At 45.2% G+C, this 13035-nt stretch overlaps 1 protein-coding gene across 1 annotated transcript in view; it reads left to right on the top strand.

Annotated features, from left to right (window-relative positions):
• LOC139664369 (low-density lipoprotein receptor class A domain-containing protein 4-like) overlaps positions 1-13035 on the top strand; it is an 83103-nt gene that overhangs the window by 62801 nt on the left and 7267 nt on the right. The window contains exons 2-3 of the mRNA XM_071543172.1: positions 9180-9334; positions 11055-11105. Coding sequence (XP_071399273.1) covers positions 9221-9334; positions 11055-11105 — 165 coding nt within the window. The 5' untranslated portion in view covers positions 9180-9220. The remainder of the gene's footprint in view (positions 1-9179; positions 9335-11054; positions 11106-13035) is intronic.

The raw sequence follows: 13035 nt of genomic DNA, 5'->3' as shown, positions 1-13035 counted from the left end.
ATACAGCAGAATTTATTTTCCAACTTGTTTCACACATTTATTGCATTAGATGGTTTTCTGCTAATGGGAGTTATGGAAAGTCATAGAAAAGTCATGGAATTTTACATCTGGGCCACGGTGGGAACGCTGTAGTATTTACAGTGGGTAAAAATGCACCTTAGGTGTTGGTGACCAATGACATCTGCACAAAAAGTTTAAGATTCCCCAAAGAAGACATTGGTGGTGCCGGCTGCCATTTCTAGCGCAAGCAGATTAAAATGCAAACATGATAGAATAAACAATGGAATGCTGAAGCATAGTTTGAAGTAACCTACATTGTCTCATCAAGAACGATGTCAACCAGATGGCTGCTTTCTGTTGTGTCATCAAATATGATTGCATGTCATCACGCCAATTGCGCTGCTTATTTTTCAAGTCAAGTGAACAAACTCATGCGAGTAAAGCCAGGCCAGATTTTGCGTGTCTGGACCTAGAGTTGGCGTGGTTTCCCCCGAGTGTCTTAGTACTCAGTGTACAAGAGCCATCATGTACAAGTCCCGTTTTTTAATCCCATTTTGTCTCTCTGGTGAGGCATAGATGGGCTGTCTCATTCCCCTGTGTTGTGAGTGAGAGAAGAAGGGATGGAGAGAGCGAAAGAGGAGAGGAGAGGAGAGAAAAGAGACAGAGCTGTAATTGTTTGTTCTCTTGTTGCCCTGAGTCCCCATAGCATGTCTGGCACCCCTCTCTCTCTGTATGTCAATCTCTCTCTGTGTTTCTCTCTCTCCATCTCTCAGTCACACTCAACCTCCACCCCCCCCCCCCCCCCCCCCCCCCCGCGCTTTTCATCTCTCCCTCCCTTCCCTTCCCTTCTTTCTCTTCCTTTCCCTCTCTCTCTGTCTCACTCTCCCTCTCTCTCTCTCTCTCCCTCTCCAACTCTTGCCTGACCCCTAGACACCTGTCTAATGGGCTTAGGATCCCAATACAACACACACACACACACACACACACACACACACACACACACACACACACACACACACACAGAGAGACACAGACACACACAGGCCTCCTCTCCTCAGGGTTAAGCAGTACTAAACTAGTTCATTTATTTCCATGGAGAGACTGACTGACTGACTGTAGGAGAGAGAGTGGGGGGGGGTGTTGTAACTAGGCTGATATCTACTGCATGCTGTGCTCGCTCACACACGTGCACGCTCATACACACACAGACACACTGTGGTCGAGAGAGGCTGTTGCTGCCAGGCTGATACCAGCCGTCTAGACGTTACAGTGCATGTCTCCCAGGGGAGGTAGAGGGGTGTGTGTGTGTGTGAGTCTGTGTGTGTGTGCATGCACCTCATTTTCTCTCTCTCCATCTCTCCTACCTCTCTCTGTCCCTTCATTACTGAGCAGGACAACTCTCTACTTCTGTGTGTCTGTTCCTCTCTTTCTCCCTCCCTCTAACTGTGCCAGTCGAGGTGTGTGTGTGTGTGTGTGTGTGTGTGTGTGCTTCTCACTTCGTCTTTCTCTCCCTCCTTCTATCTCTCTCTCTGTCTATGTGTGTGCATGTGTGTGTGCGTGCTTCTCGCTTCGTCTTTCTCTCCCTCCTTCCCTCCCTCCCTCCCTCCCTCCCTCCTTCTATCTCTCTCTGTGCCACCGTGTCTGTGTGTGTGTGTGTGTGCGTGCCAGCCAGGTCGCTGCCATGGCGCCCCAGCAGCTCCAGGCCTTGTTGATCACGGCACCGTGCCCAAGGGTTACCATAGCAACGGCAGTGGCAGTAGACAGGGCCGTGTGTGTGTGTGTCTGCATGTCCGTGTGTGTGTGTGTGTGTGTGTGTGTGTGTGTGTGTGTGTGTGTGTGTGTGTGTTAGAGAGGAAGGACAGTGTGTGTGTGCGTGTGTGTGTGTGTGTGTCTGTCTGTATGTCTGTCTGTCTCTGCGCCTGTGTGTGTGTGTGTGTGTGTGTGTGTGTGTGTGTGTGTGTGTGGGCCCAGTGTGGTGGGCAGCAGGCTGTGAACTCAGCAGGCCTCTAGCTGGGCTGGAGCTCTCTGGGCAGCAGGAGAAGGACTAGCAAGTCAGAGTAAAGAAAGCCCTCTTTATTTAGCTTGTTCTCTCTCTCTTTTTACTCTGTCTCTTTCTCTCTCTCTGATACACACACATACATATTTTTTTAGACACAGGCCTATAGCTTATGGACATACAGTATGTATGAAGTACAGCTACCAACCTAGAATTAGCTTGAAAATTTTAAGCTGGTGTTCTGGTATTGTGGACAAGAAGACCTACAGGTTGACTGCATTGGACCAGGCACCAGCACAATGACATAGCCAGCTAGTCAGTCAGTCAGTCAAGTCAGTCAGTAAGTGCTGCAGTTCACATTAAAGAGGAGTTTTGATCCCCACACTGACTGAGATGAAGCTCTGGAGTGCAGCAGGAAACAGGAAATGACTGCAGAGAGGAGGAGGTAGAGAGACAGCTGGAGGGTCTGTTCGGCTCAGCTTGGCTAGGTAAAATAAAAAACCTCTGGCTAGCTGCTTCCAAATTTTGTCAAGGTTTTAGTTTTTGGGGAACGCACAACTCCCAGTCATTTCCGATGAAGATTCCCGTTTTCCTCATGCTGTCGTTTCCTTCTGTTTTCTGCTGTCCTGGTCATCTCCCAGAGCTGTGCCGGGTCAGGCTGTGTTTTTACTGACTGGCCGTCTGTTGCAGCGATTTCATAAACTGCTGCCTTAGCTCTGGGGCTGTTATGCTGCTTGGCTACGAGCTAGGTTTCATAATAACTGAGGCTTGGTCTCTCTAGTCTGATAAAAAAAGGCATTTCCTTTGCTGGTGGGAGTAGCTCTCCTACTCTGAATAAGCAAATAGCTAGTGAGCTCTGCCCTGCATGCCTGGGCCTCCACTGTCAGCACACATCCATATTCAAACCTGAATCATGCAGCACATTCTCTCATGATTTTACTAGTATACATATAACTTATATATAACTATTATTTTGGACACATTTGTTGAGCAAAAGACAGTTCTTTTGTTTAAACTAAACAAGGCAGGCCTGGTATTCACAGAAATATCTAAGTGCTAAGGTCATCAGAGCTAAAATGTTAAGTTAATTGGACAATAATAATGTTAGAGTCTGGAGTTGAGTTGAGTCTGTGGGAGGCAGCTAGTCTCTAGATAGCCATTAGCCTGGTTTCCATTTCAGGGCAAAACAGGGTAAGCCTGTACGTACTCGTTAGTCACATAAGTCAATTTACCCTAAAATGAGCTATGTTTCTTGTTGCCAATAGAAATGAATTAGGAGTTGGGCTATAGCTATAAATTTTGAGTTGGCCCAGGCCGTGGAGAACTATGCTTATGAAACAGACTCTTGCTAAGCCAGCAGGCTATAGTATACAGAGGCAGATAGGCCTATGTGTGTCTGAGATGGGAGGGTAGAGCATAGTTAAACTATCACTCTTACAGATAGGTGTTTATCAGATCATAAGGCTTTATATATCTCATTCCTTAGCCCATAAAACTTATCTTTTGTGTCTTTTAATGATCTTAGTGAGGATACAGCTGACATTAGCCTTTACAGCACTGTACAGCACTCTAGCCTTTATGAATATGACTCTCTAGGTCTAGGCCTTTAACCTGTAACAGGTCCAGGCAAAAAAGTACTCTCTGTTTCGCTTATTTTCACTAGCAGTGTGGCTCACTTTGGTGCCATTCAGGTGCCTGGGATATTAATCAAACTGTGATCCATCATTGAATGAGAGCACCTCAAGTATTTCAAATATGTGCGTCTAGATGGTGTTTTTGCCCAGTTCTGTTCTGTTAGCGGCTGGTGATGTCTGTTTGTCTGCTGTGTGTGTCTGACAGCTTCTTTTCAGTGGCAGGTCAGCTGAACTGTCTGACCTCTTGCTGGCCTCTCCCACTCTCTCTCTCACTCGCACACACACAAAGGTCAAAGGGCCGTCAAAGGGTCAATGTGTGTGGTTGTGTGTATGTGCCTGTGTGTGTGTGCGCACGATCTCCAAGCTGTTTACTCTCTCTTTCAGTGTGTGGCTCATTGAATTGGACATCACGATAAGCGAATGTTGTTGCGGCTGTGACTGCTGCTTCTCGCCGACAACAGTCGCTATCATGTTAGCCTTCTACCCTCATGATATGATAAAGGAGAAGATTCAATTCCTTAGTCATCAATTTGTCCACAGTACACACTTTCACTTAAATAGAAGAGCCTCTGCAAGGATAATATGGAGCAAGCTAGCCATGGCGGTCTCAAGCTCTGATCAAAGTCAGGCCTACTTTACATATAAGCTACACCGAGCTTGTTACACAAACCTAAAGGTATATGAATGTATGTTCTTCAGGTTTAACAACTTTTACGTTTTTGACTGGTGGACTTCTTACAGCGGTGTGTAATTATCAATGACTAGGTGGGTGTTGCCACGTTGCGAACAAGAACTTTATTAGTATGAGTTTTAATAGACTGTCAGTGTAACATGGTCATTTTCACATAGGATAAAATGGCTAGACCATTTTCAAATGTTCTGAATAAACTCAATGGCCTCTCCACACCACACTAAGAAAAAAATTGATGGGGGGGCTGGGTGGAGGGGGGGCTGGCTTGCGATGCAAATTATTCAGCCTGCAGAAGGAATAAGAGTCCTGCAGACACCGGGCTGATATTGTTTTGACAAGTGGATTACTGTTGTAATAACATCAGACTGGTGTTGGTAATGCAGACTGCTAGCACACACTGTTCCCTGGCCTCTGCAAGATTCAGTCCTGTACACTGTGTTCTGGGAGCGCTCTGAACTGGGTGGATACTGGGGTACAGACAGGGCTGGCCTCCCTCTCTTCTTTCCTGCCTCGTTTCTCTCTCATTCAGTGTTTCTCTCCATTCTCAATCCCTCCCTCCCTCCCACTCTTCCTTCCTCCCTTCTCTCCCCCTAACTCCTCCTCCTCTCTTCCTTCCTCCCTCACGTTCAGAGAAAAAGCCAACCACTGCAGCCGTTGTAGTTTTAAGTTGCTGTTACTGTAAAAGCACCCCCGCCTGCACCTCCACTCCACACCCACCTCCTCTGTTGAGCATAGACAAAGTTACGTGAAGTTATGAGAAAGCAATGAGTCGGGCTTTTTGGTTTGCGTGGCCTTTAAGACGGCAGCGTTGTATGATATTTATCCGGTGTGGTAACAGAAGGGCCTGGTTGACTTGGTTTCCCAGAATGCTGTTTCTCTGAATGTAACCCTCCCTCAGTCCCCTCCCTGTGGCTGCTGTGGTGAACGCAGGCCCAGGCCGTTGGGGCTGGAGCTCCCAAATGAGAAATTCAGTCTCTTGTCCCAGCACCCAGGCTTATTTAAAACACATTAGTACTCTTATCATGTAGGGACTCACCGGCAATTAGGCCACATGACCCATTTTCAATTTTTTTCGGGTCCTGGCTTATAATGTAAGAAACCAGGTGTTAGGGTATCTGAGCGCACCACTCCTTGCCCTCTCGCTAATGGGGTTGAATAGAAAAGTGGTTATGTTGGTTTTCAGAGCGCTGGTTCTCTGAATGTAACTTTACCTCATCCGCTCTCCCTCGTGGCTTGTTAGGTGAATTATACAAGGTTATACAATTATACAAGGCCCGGTGCGTTGTTTTTTTTTTCTGAGCACACCATTCCTGCCCTCATACGTGTGGTTAATGACGTTACCAGTGGGTCATTTAGCTTGGCTTCGGTTTTATATCTTCACTCTCAACACCTCGTTCTCTCACTCCTATGTGGTTGATGTAACAAAATTAGGTTTGCCTCAGTTAAGCACCTCATCCCTTCCGCATTTGGTGGTTCATGTTGTGACGAATAGGCCGTTTAGGGTTGGCTTTAGTTCTTATTTTTGTTCTAAACACTCCGTTCCATCCCTCTGTTGTAACAAATGGGTTGGGTTAGGCTGGCTTAGGTTCGTTCTTTTCATTGTAAGCACCAAATTCTTTTCCGTCTTAGATGATAAATGCTGTATTGAATGGGCCATTTAGATTGATTTCTCTTTTTATTTTCATTCCAAAACACCTCATTCTTTCACTTTTACTCCTCAGTCAGGGTGTCTGCAGGTCCTGAAAAGGTCTCACAATTTCTTTAAACTCAACTCAACTCAACTCAACTCAACTCAACTCAACTCAACTCAACTCAAGGCCTTAAAGGTCTTGAATATAGTTCATTGTAACATTTTAAGTCTGAAATTCAGTTTTAGAAGTGTTAAAATGTTATGGTTCGTTGGTGTGCTGTTTTGTGCTGTGTACAGTTTTTTTTTCTTCTCATTTTCACGTTTATTTCAGTTGCAAAACTGGTCTTAATATTAAGACCAGAATTTTATTCTCACTGGCATTAAACAAGTCTTGAAAAGTCTTAAATTTAACTTGATGAAACTTGCAGGCACCCTCTCTGTTGTCTAGTTTGTCTGTAGTTTTTTTTTACCTTTGTTCTAGGCGCATTATCGTCCTTTCACATGGGTCGTAAAAGTTGTCTTTGCAGCAAATCAATTGAAGAAGTGGGTTTGAGTTCTTCGTTTCATTCTCAGCTCCTCCTTTCGATGTGGTTCATGCTGTAAAGGAAAGGTTGTTTAGCTTGTCTGTCTTTGTTATTTTGCTCTAAGCACCTCATTCCTTCACTCTTTGGTGGTTAACGTCGGTTGGTTTGGTTGGCTTAGGTTTCGCTCTTCACAAATTTTTTTTCCCTTCTATGTGGTTGATGTTGGTCGGTTGGGTTGGCTTTCTTCCTCTCAGTCTTACTCCGCCCCTCCCCTGTGGCTCCTGCGGTGGAGGAGAGGCAGGTTTGGGTGGGTTTACGTTTCAGCTCTGACTCTACCCAACCCACCCTATTGCAGATGAATAAGCAGGAGAGGATTACGAAGGCTGGGCTGACTGAGGAAAGGTTGGGTTAAACTGGACTGAACTGGACTGGGCTGGTTTGTGCTAATATGGTTATTTGTGTTTTTGGACATAAACATAATAAAACATAAGCCTTTTGGTGGTTGAATTTATTCAAACCACCAAAAGTCTTCCAGCATGAGTGCATAGGCTACATTTTTAGAAATGAGTGACCTCAGTGGGAATCAAACCCCTAACCCTGGCAGTGTTGCTGCCTTGCTCTACCCATTGATCTCCAGAGCCCATTCATTTCCAATTAGAGATTCACAACTTCCCGCTTTCCACTCTAACCCTACTTGTGGCTTTTTTGTGTGTTTGCCTGATCCCATCCCTGTTGTCGATGTACCAAATACTGTCCAAGAGCACTGTGGGTAATATACTCAGTAAAAATTTACTGTTTCAGAGCTTTGTGGAGAAACTGTCCACTAGAATTGAGGCATTGTAGCTGAAATAGCTGAGTGTACATTGTGCCATTGTTCTTATGGAGCTGCACATACACACTTGGACACACACACACACACACTCACACACACACACACACACACACACACACACACACAGACACAAACACATAGAGTGAGTGTCCAGCAGTGAGTAAGGGTGTGAGTCAGAGGTCAGACTGGGTGCCAAGACCAGACAAGGTCAAGACTTCTCCTCAGAACAAACCGAGGACACACAACAAAAGACTCTCAGACAGCAGAGAGTCAGGGAGGGAGCAGAGCAGAGAGAGGAAGGAGGGATACACAGAGAAAGGAAGAAGAAGTAGAGTTGAAGAGAGAAAGTGGTAGAGGGGGAAGAACAAAAGAGATGGGGAAAGAATGATGGTGGGCGAGGGAGGAATGCAAGAAGAAAGAGAGATAATTAGAAAGAGAGAGATAATAATGGCAGGAAAAGAGTTGGTAGAATGCAGGAAGGGACTTGTGGGAGAAGAAGAGAGGAAGATTGAAGGATGGGTCACAAGAGAAAGGATGGATAGAGGGAGAGACAAAGTGATGGTGGGCCAGAGAGAGATACAAGAAGGGATTGATGGGTAAAAAGAGATGGAGTGGGAGGGAAAGAGAGAAAGAGGAGGAATGAGACAGAGTGAAACAATGAACAAGAGAGGAGAGGCAGACGTGACTGTAAGGCATCGTTCACTGTGTCCCAGTGTTGCCCTTGACCTCCCAGTTCAGCTCTAATGCTGTGTGTGTGTGTGTGTGTGTGTGTGTGTGTGTGTGTGTGTGTGTGTGTGTGTGTGCGTGTGTGTGTGTGTGTGTGTGTGTGTGTGTGTGTGTGTCGGTGTGTATCATTGACTGTTGTCTGTAGAGGCGAAAAACACACCAGTTATTCAGTGTCTTCACAAAGAAACTACTGTACACTGGGACAGACACCACAGGATCGACACTCATCTTTTCTATGATTTCATGCTATTCTCTCTAAAATCCATAGACACAGACACACACACACACACACACACACACACACACACACGCACGCACACACGATGTGACTAGTTGACTGGGAGTTTGACCTGTGCTACCCCCTGCTGGTGAATACATGTCAAGACAGGCTGTCAGGGCAGGCAGGGTATCAGTGGGTCCTTAAAAAGTCTGAAAACTTTAAGCCCTTCAAAAGTGTTAAGATGTCTTAAATACAGCTATTAGAGGTCTATTTTTGTCACCATACAATGACAAGTTTATTTGCGCTGGATGTCCACACAGAACAGAGTTAGTACATGTGGAAATTTTTTTATACCATCTGCTTTACTAAACACAGTTGGACTTCATGTCCCTGAACAATTCATTTCCTGTCATCCTTCTTCTAACATTGCAAATTTATAGTTTCAGAACTCTGTCATTAGCTGTGTTCAGTCAGAAATAGGCAGCTTTTGCCAGCTTTATTTTGTTTTGTAAATTGGTCTTAAATTCAATTCTAGGGAGCATTAAATTGAATTTGGCTTTCTGAATCCTGCAGATACCCTGTCAACACACATGTAGGCCTATCCTGTTTGGTGTACAAGTGAACTTTGTAATGTTTTTGATGTGTACTTTAGAGAGTTGAAACAGTGATGTGTGTATTTTTTTCCATTTCCCACAGTTTGCGTTGATTTCTAGATTTGATTTCTTGATTTCATTCCCATTTCCCTGCCCTTTCCCCCCTAGATTATCACCTGCTTCATTGTGTTGCCCTGATTGAATCCCATCAGTAATAAAATGCACCAACATGTTGCCGGCACCGCCTCGAGCCGTGGCGCCTCCGGAGATGAAACTGCTGTAAATGTTTAATGCTAATCTGCCTTCTCTCTTCTTTTCTCTCCGTTTCTGCAGCTGAACTGGAGTTTGTTCAGATCGTCATCATCATCGTGGTGATGACTGTGATGGTGGTGGTGATCATCTGCCTGCTCAACCACTACAAGCTCTCCACCTGGTCCTTCATAACGAGGCAAAGCCAGGCCCGCAGGCACGACCACGCCCTGCAACAGGTCAGTAACACACTGTGTGTGAGTGAAAGAGATAAATAGATATTATTTTCATTTAGTTGTATTTAGATGCTGTGGCAGTACTATTCATCTAGCAACTGAAGTGATAAAGAGTGAAAAAGAGTGTAAGTTTGTGCATGTGTGTGTATGTGTGTTACTGTCTGAGAGAGAGCGATAAAGAGTACAATTGTGTGTCTGTGTGTTTCTGTGTGTGTGTCCATACATCTGTTCTCACTGACTGTCCCTCCGTTGTGACAGTGACAGTACGTGTCTTTATTTCTGAAGCAGGACAGACGTAGTTAGTTAGTAAGTTGTTTCCCAGTAAAGCTCCATTGAGCTAAATGAAGCCTTTTATCCCAGTCGGAGTCTCTGTCCCAGTTTCAGCGAGGTAGCAGCCTCGCTCCAGTCTGCTAGGTGAACTTGTTGAATTGGTTTCTTCAGAGCCAGACTCTGGCAGGACCTTGATGTTTAATTCACCACAGTTCCGTCTAGACAGCAGCGGCTCTGCCCCCATACAAACAAGTCGTCACACAGAGGCAAACACACACGTAAACATAAGCACATCCCTTTGCACATATGCAAATTCAGCCAAAATGGCACTCACTCAAATGGACTCGGGTATGTGATGCACACAGACTTTTACACACATACACACACACACACAGAATCAGAAATGACCGTTTTTATCCAAGAGCAGTTGGATGCTCTGCTTGTCGTCCAGTTTCTGAAGACATAAAGAGAGACGGCGGCTCTTGTCAGCCTGGTCGGGCTATTACAGATTATTTAACATTACATTCAGCTAATAACCTCTCATCTGGTCTCTCGCTCTCTCATCTTGCCTGCCACTCTCCACTGTGCGCAGTCCAATCAAAACAATAATTATGCAAACAAAAGCAGACAAAGCAAGAATGCCGTAAATGTAATATAACAAAGCAACAAGCTGGTGATGCCCAGCAGCACAGAAAGTGCAACGAGGAAGGATAGCCAACAGCCTTTGCACCAAACAGACCCGTAAATAATAAGAAATTATGCCTGTTTGTCCCCCCTTTTTCTGCTTGTTTTTTGTTGTTGTCACTAAATGTTTTTGACTGTGCCGTCTGAGAAAAGATCCTGAAGTCAAACGTAGACGAAGGAAAACAGCAATTATTTGATAGTCCTGTTTCTTTGTTGCGGCTTTTATCCTGCCTATTTTTAATATGGGAGCTGTCTGCCTTTTGTTATCCCCCGTTCTAACAGGGCAGGATTTTGGTTTGAAGCCATCAGGCTTTTCTCAGCATTTTTGTTTCATCTTTTGTTTCTTAGTTAAGTTCTTTTTTGGTGTTTTTTTTCTCCCCATCCTTTGTGTTTAGGAGGAAAATCTGCATTGTCACTTTTATTGGTCTCACTTTAACATCGCACCTCAAACATCAGCCCAGATTATCCATAACTACTGTGATTAGTCTCATTCTTTCAGACATAACTGCAGCAGTAATGATTGTTGTTGATTTTTTAAGGTGACGCTCTCAGTAGAATTGAATCTACACTTGAATCCACCATTGATAATGCTGTGTAAAATGTCAGTATACTATAATATGCTACTAATACACTAGAAAATTTCAGTAAAGCTTAACCGTAAACCTTACTTTTAAGTTTCAGACAGGTATATAAAAATCTTCCAACCATCCTGGAAGCTAACCCATAAATCTGAACCTTCCGGTTTGTCCCTCCCTGTCTCGGTGTGTAGGATGGGTGTCTGTGGCCTTCGGACAGCGGCTCTCGACAGGGTGCCTCGGAGGTAAGACCACCGCCGTCTTGACCCCCTGTCAACCTCTCATCCCGGCCTTCCATCTTCACTGTGCGGGGGCAGGCAGAGCAGGGCTCTAACAGACGGGCTCTTCAGTGTATTGATGATAAAATGCCGCATGTAGCAGTTTTTAGAGACGTTGAGAGCAGGTGTAGAGAAAAAGTAATGGCTATGGAGATGGCAGGTAAAAAGGAAAGAAATGAATGAAAATAACAGAGAAAGGAGACCTCTACCCACTGAGTGATTTCCCCTACTTGCTCTGTGTCCTTAGTTCTTCTCTATTTCTTACTTTTTCTTTCTTTTCCTAGTTCTCATTTGTACATGAACATTCTATGGTCACAGGAATTTCAGGGCACTAAGACCCTGACCTTTGCGCTCCTTTATTTTTGGTTGCTTGTAAATATTTGATGATGCAGGAATTGGCGCTCTGGAGAAGAGCGTCAGCTAAATGCCTGAAGAAGGGAGAAAAACCAACAGTGGGGTGAACAGAGACAGGACAGAAAGGAAGGCAGGTGAAGGGTAGTCAGAGAGAGAGAGAGAGAGAGAGAGGTAGAAGAGGATGGTGGGATGGAGGAACAGTGGCAACGTTAAACCGCCCTGAGAGGCCTGGGAAAAAAAGGAAAAGGCCTCGGAGAGACAAACACAGAGGGAGACACAGCGAATGAGTGTGGGTGGCTGATAGATGCAGGGGAGGGAGGGTGTGTGTGTGTGTGTGTGTGTGTGTGTGTGTGTGTGTGTGTGTGTGTGGTGGGGGGGTGGATGGTTTTTGGTGCGTCATTAATCAGCAACACCTCCCCTGACACTGTCTAGACAGCCGTCTGAGAGCTGCCCTGCTCTGCTCTGCTCCCCTCTATCAGCCATACACCTTTTCTCTTCCTCTCCCTCTCTCTCTCTCTCTCAAGCTCTACAGCTCTCTCTCTGTCTCTCTTCCTCTTTATCTCTTTAGCGCTTTCTCTCTCTCCCTCTCTCAAGCTCCACAGCTCTCTCTTCCTCCCCTTTCTCTTTCTTTCTCTCCCTGTGTTTATCTTTCTAGCTCTCCCTCTTCCTCTCTCCATCTCTCTTCCTTTCTCTCGCTCTCTTTACCTCCATAGCTCTCTCTTCCTCTCCCTTTCTCTCCATTTTTCTAGGTCTCTCTCCCTTTCCCTCTCCTTATCTCTGCAGCCTTTCTTTAATCCTCTTGGTTCCACTCTTCCTTTCTCTCTCTCTCTCTCTCTCTCTCTCTCTCTCTCTCTCTCTCTCGATCTCAGTTGCCCTGATCTGATCCTCTGCGCCTCCCCCCCCCCTGCAGTTTGTTTCCAGTCTGTTGTTCTCTTCATCCAGACTGTCTTGTCAGTGGGGGTCGACTATTAGAGCCACAGCCACTAATTGAAATCGGTTTCCTCTGATAATGACTCCCCGCAATAGAAAAGTGTTGAAATGGACAGAAATGTGAGAAAAGAAGAAATGAATCACACGGTCACAGTCTGAAGAGCTAATTGAGGGGAAGAGCTTTGACAAAGGCTCCAGGAACAAGCCGATGTGTTGAATGTTGTGGCGTTTTAGGGGGCAGACAAGAAGCAGCGCTGGGAAGTACTGTTAACACTTTGGATCACAGCTCCCTTTTACCATAATTACAGTGTAATTTGCCAGTAACTAATTGTAGAACAGTTTTGACACGGCTGGCACTGTTGCCGTCAATAGGCCCATCATTCATCTGACCCTGACTGAATATTTACATTGAATTCGGTTACACTTAGAAAAATGAGCCATCTCTAATTGAGTCAAACCATGACCTGCTATACAGCACCTTCCGCATTAGTATGACAATAAAGAGCAGTGTTTGTTTCTGTACAATAATCCAATAATTTACCATGTTTTGTTGCTCCTTTGTCATTTTAATATCTGACATGACAAGTCAAAGTTTTGCCAGCTGAATGTGGCC

The sequence above is a fragment of the Centroberyx affinis genome, unplaced genomic scaffold, assembly GCF_046629955.1.
Source record: "Centroberyx affinis isolate AG114_WGS23_722 - 3 ecotype Tasmania unplaced genomic scaffold, CSIRO-AGI_Caff_v1 ptg004249l_1, whole genome shotgun sequence".
Lineage (NCBI taxonomy): Eukaryota > Metazoa > Chordata > Actinopteri > Beryciformes > Berycidae > Centroberyx > Centroberyx affinis.
This window is presented reverse-complemented; position numbering and strand designations above follow the sequence as displayed.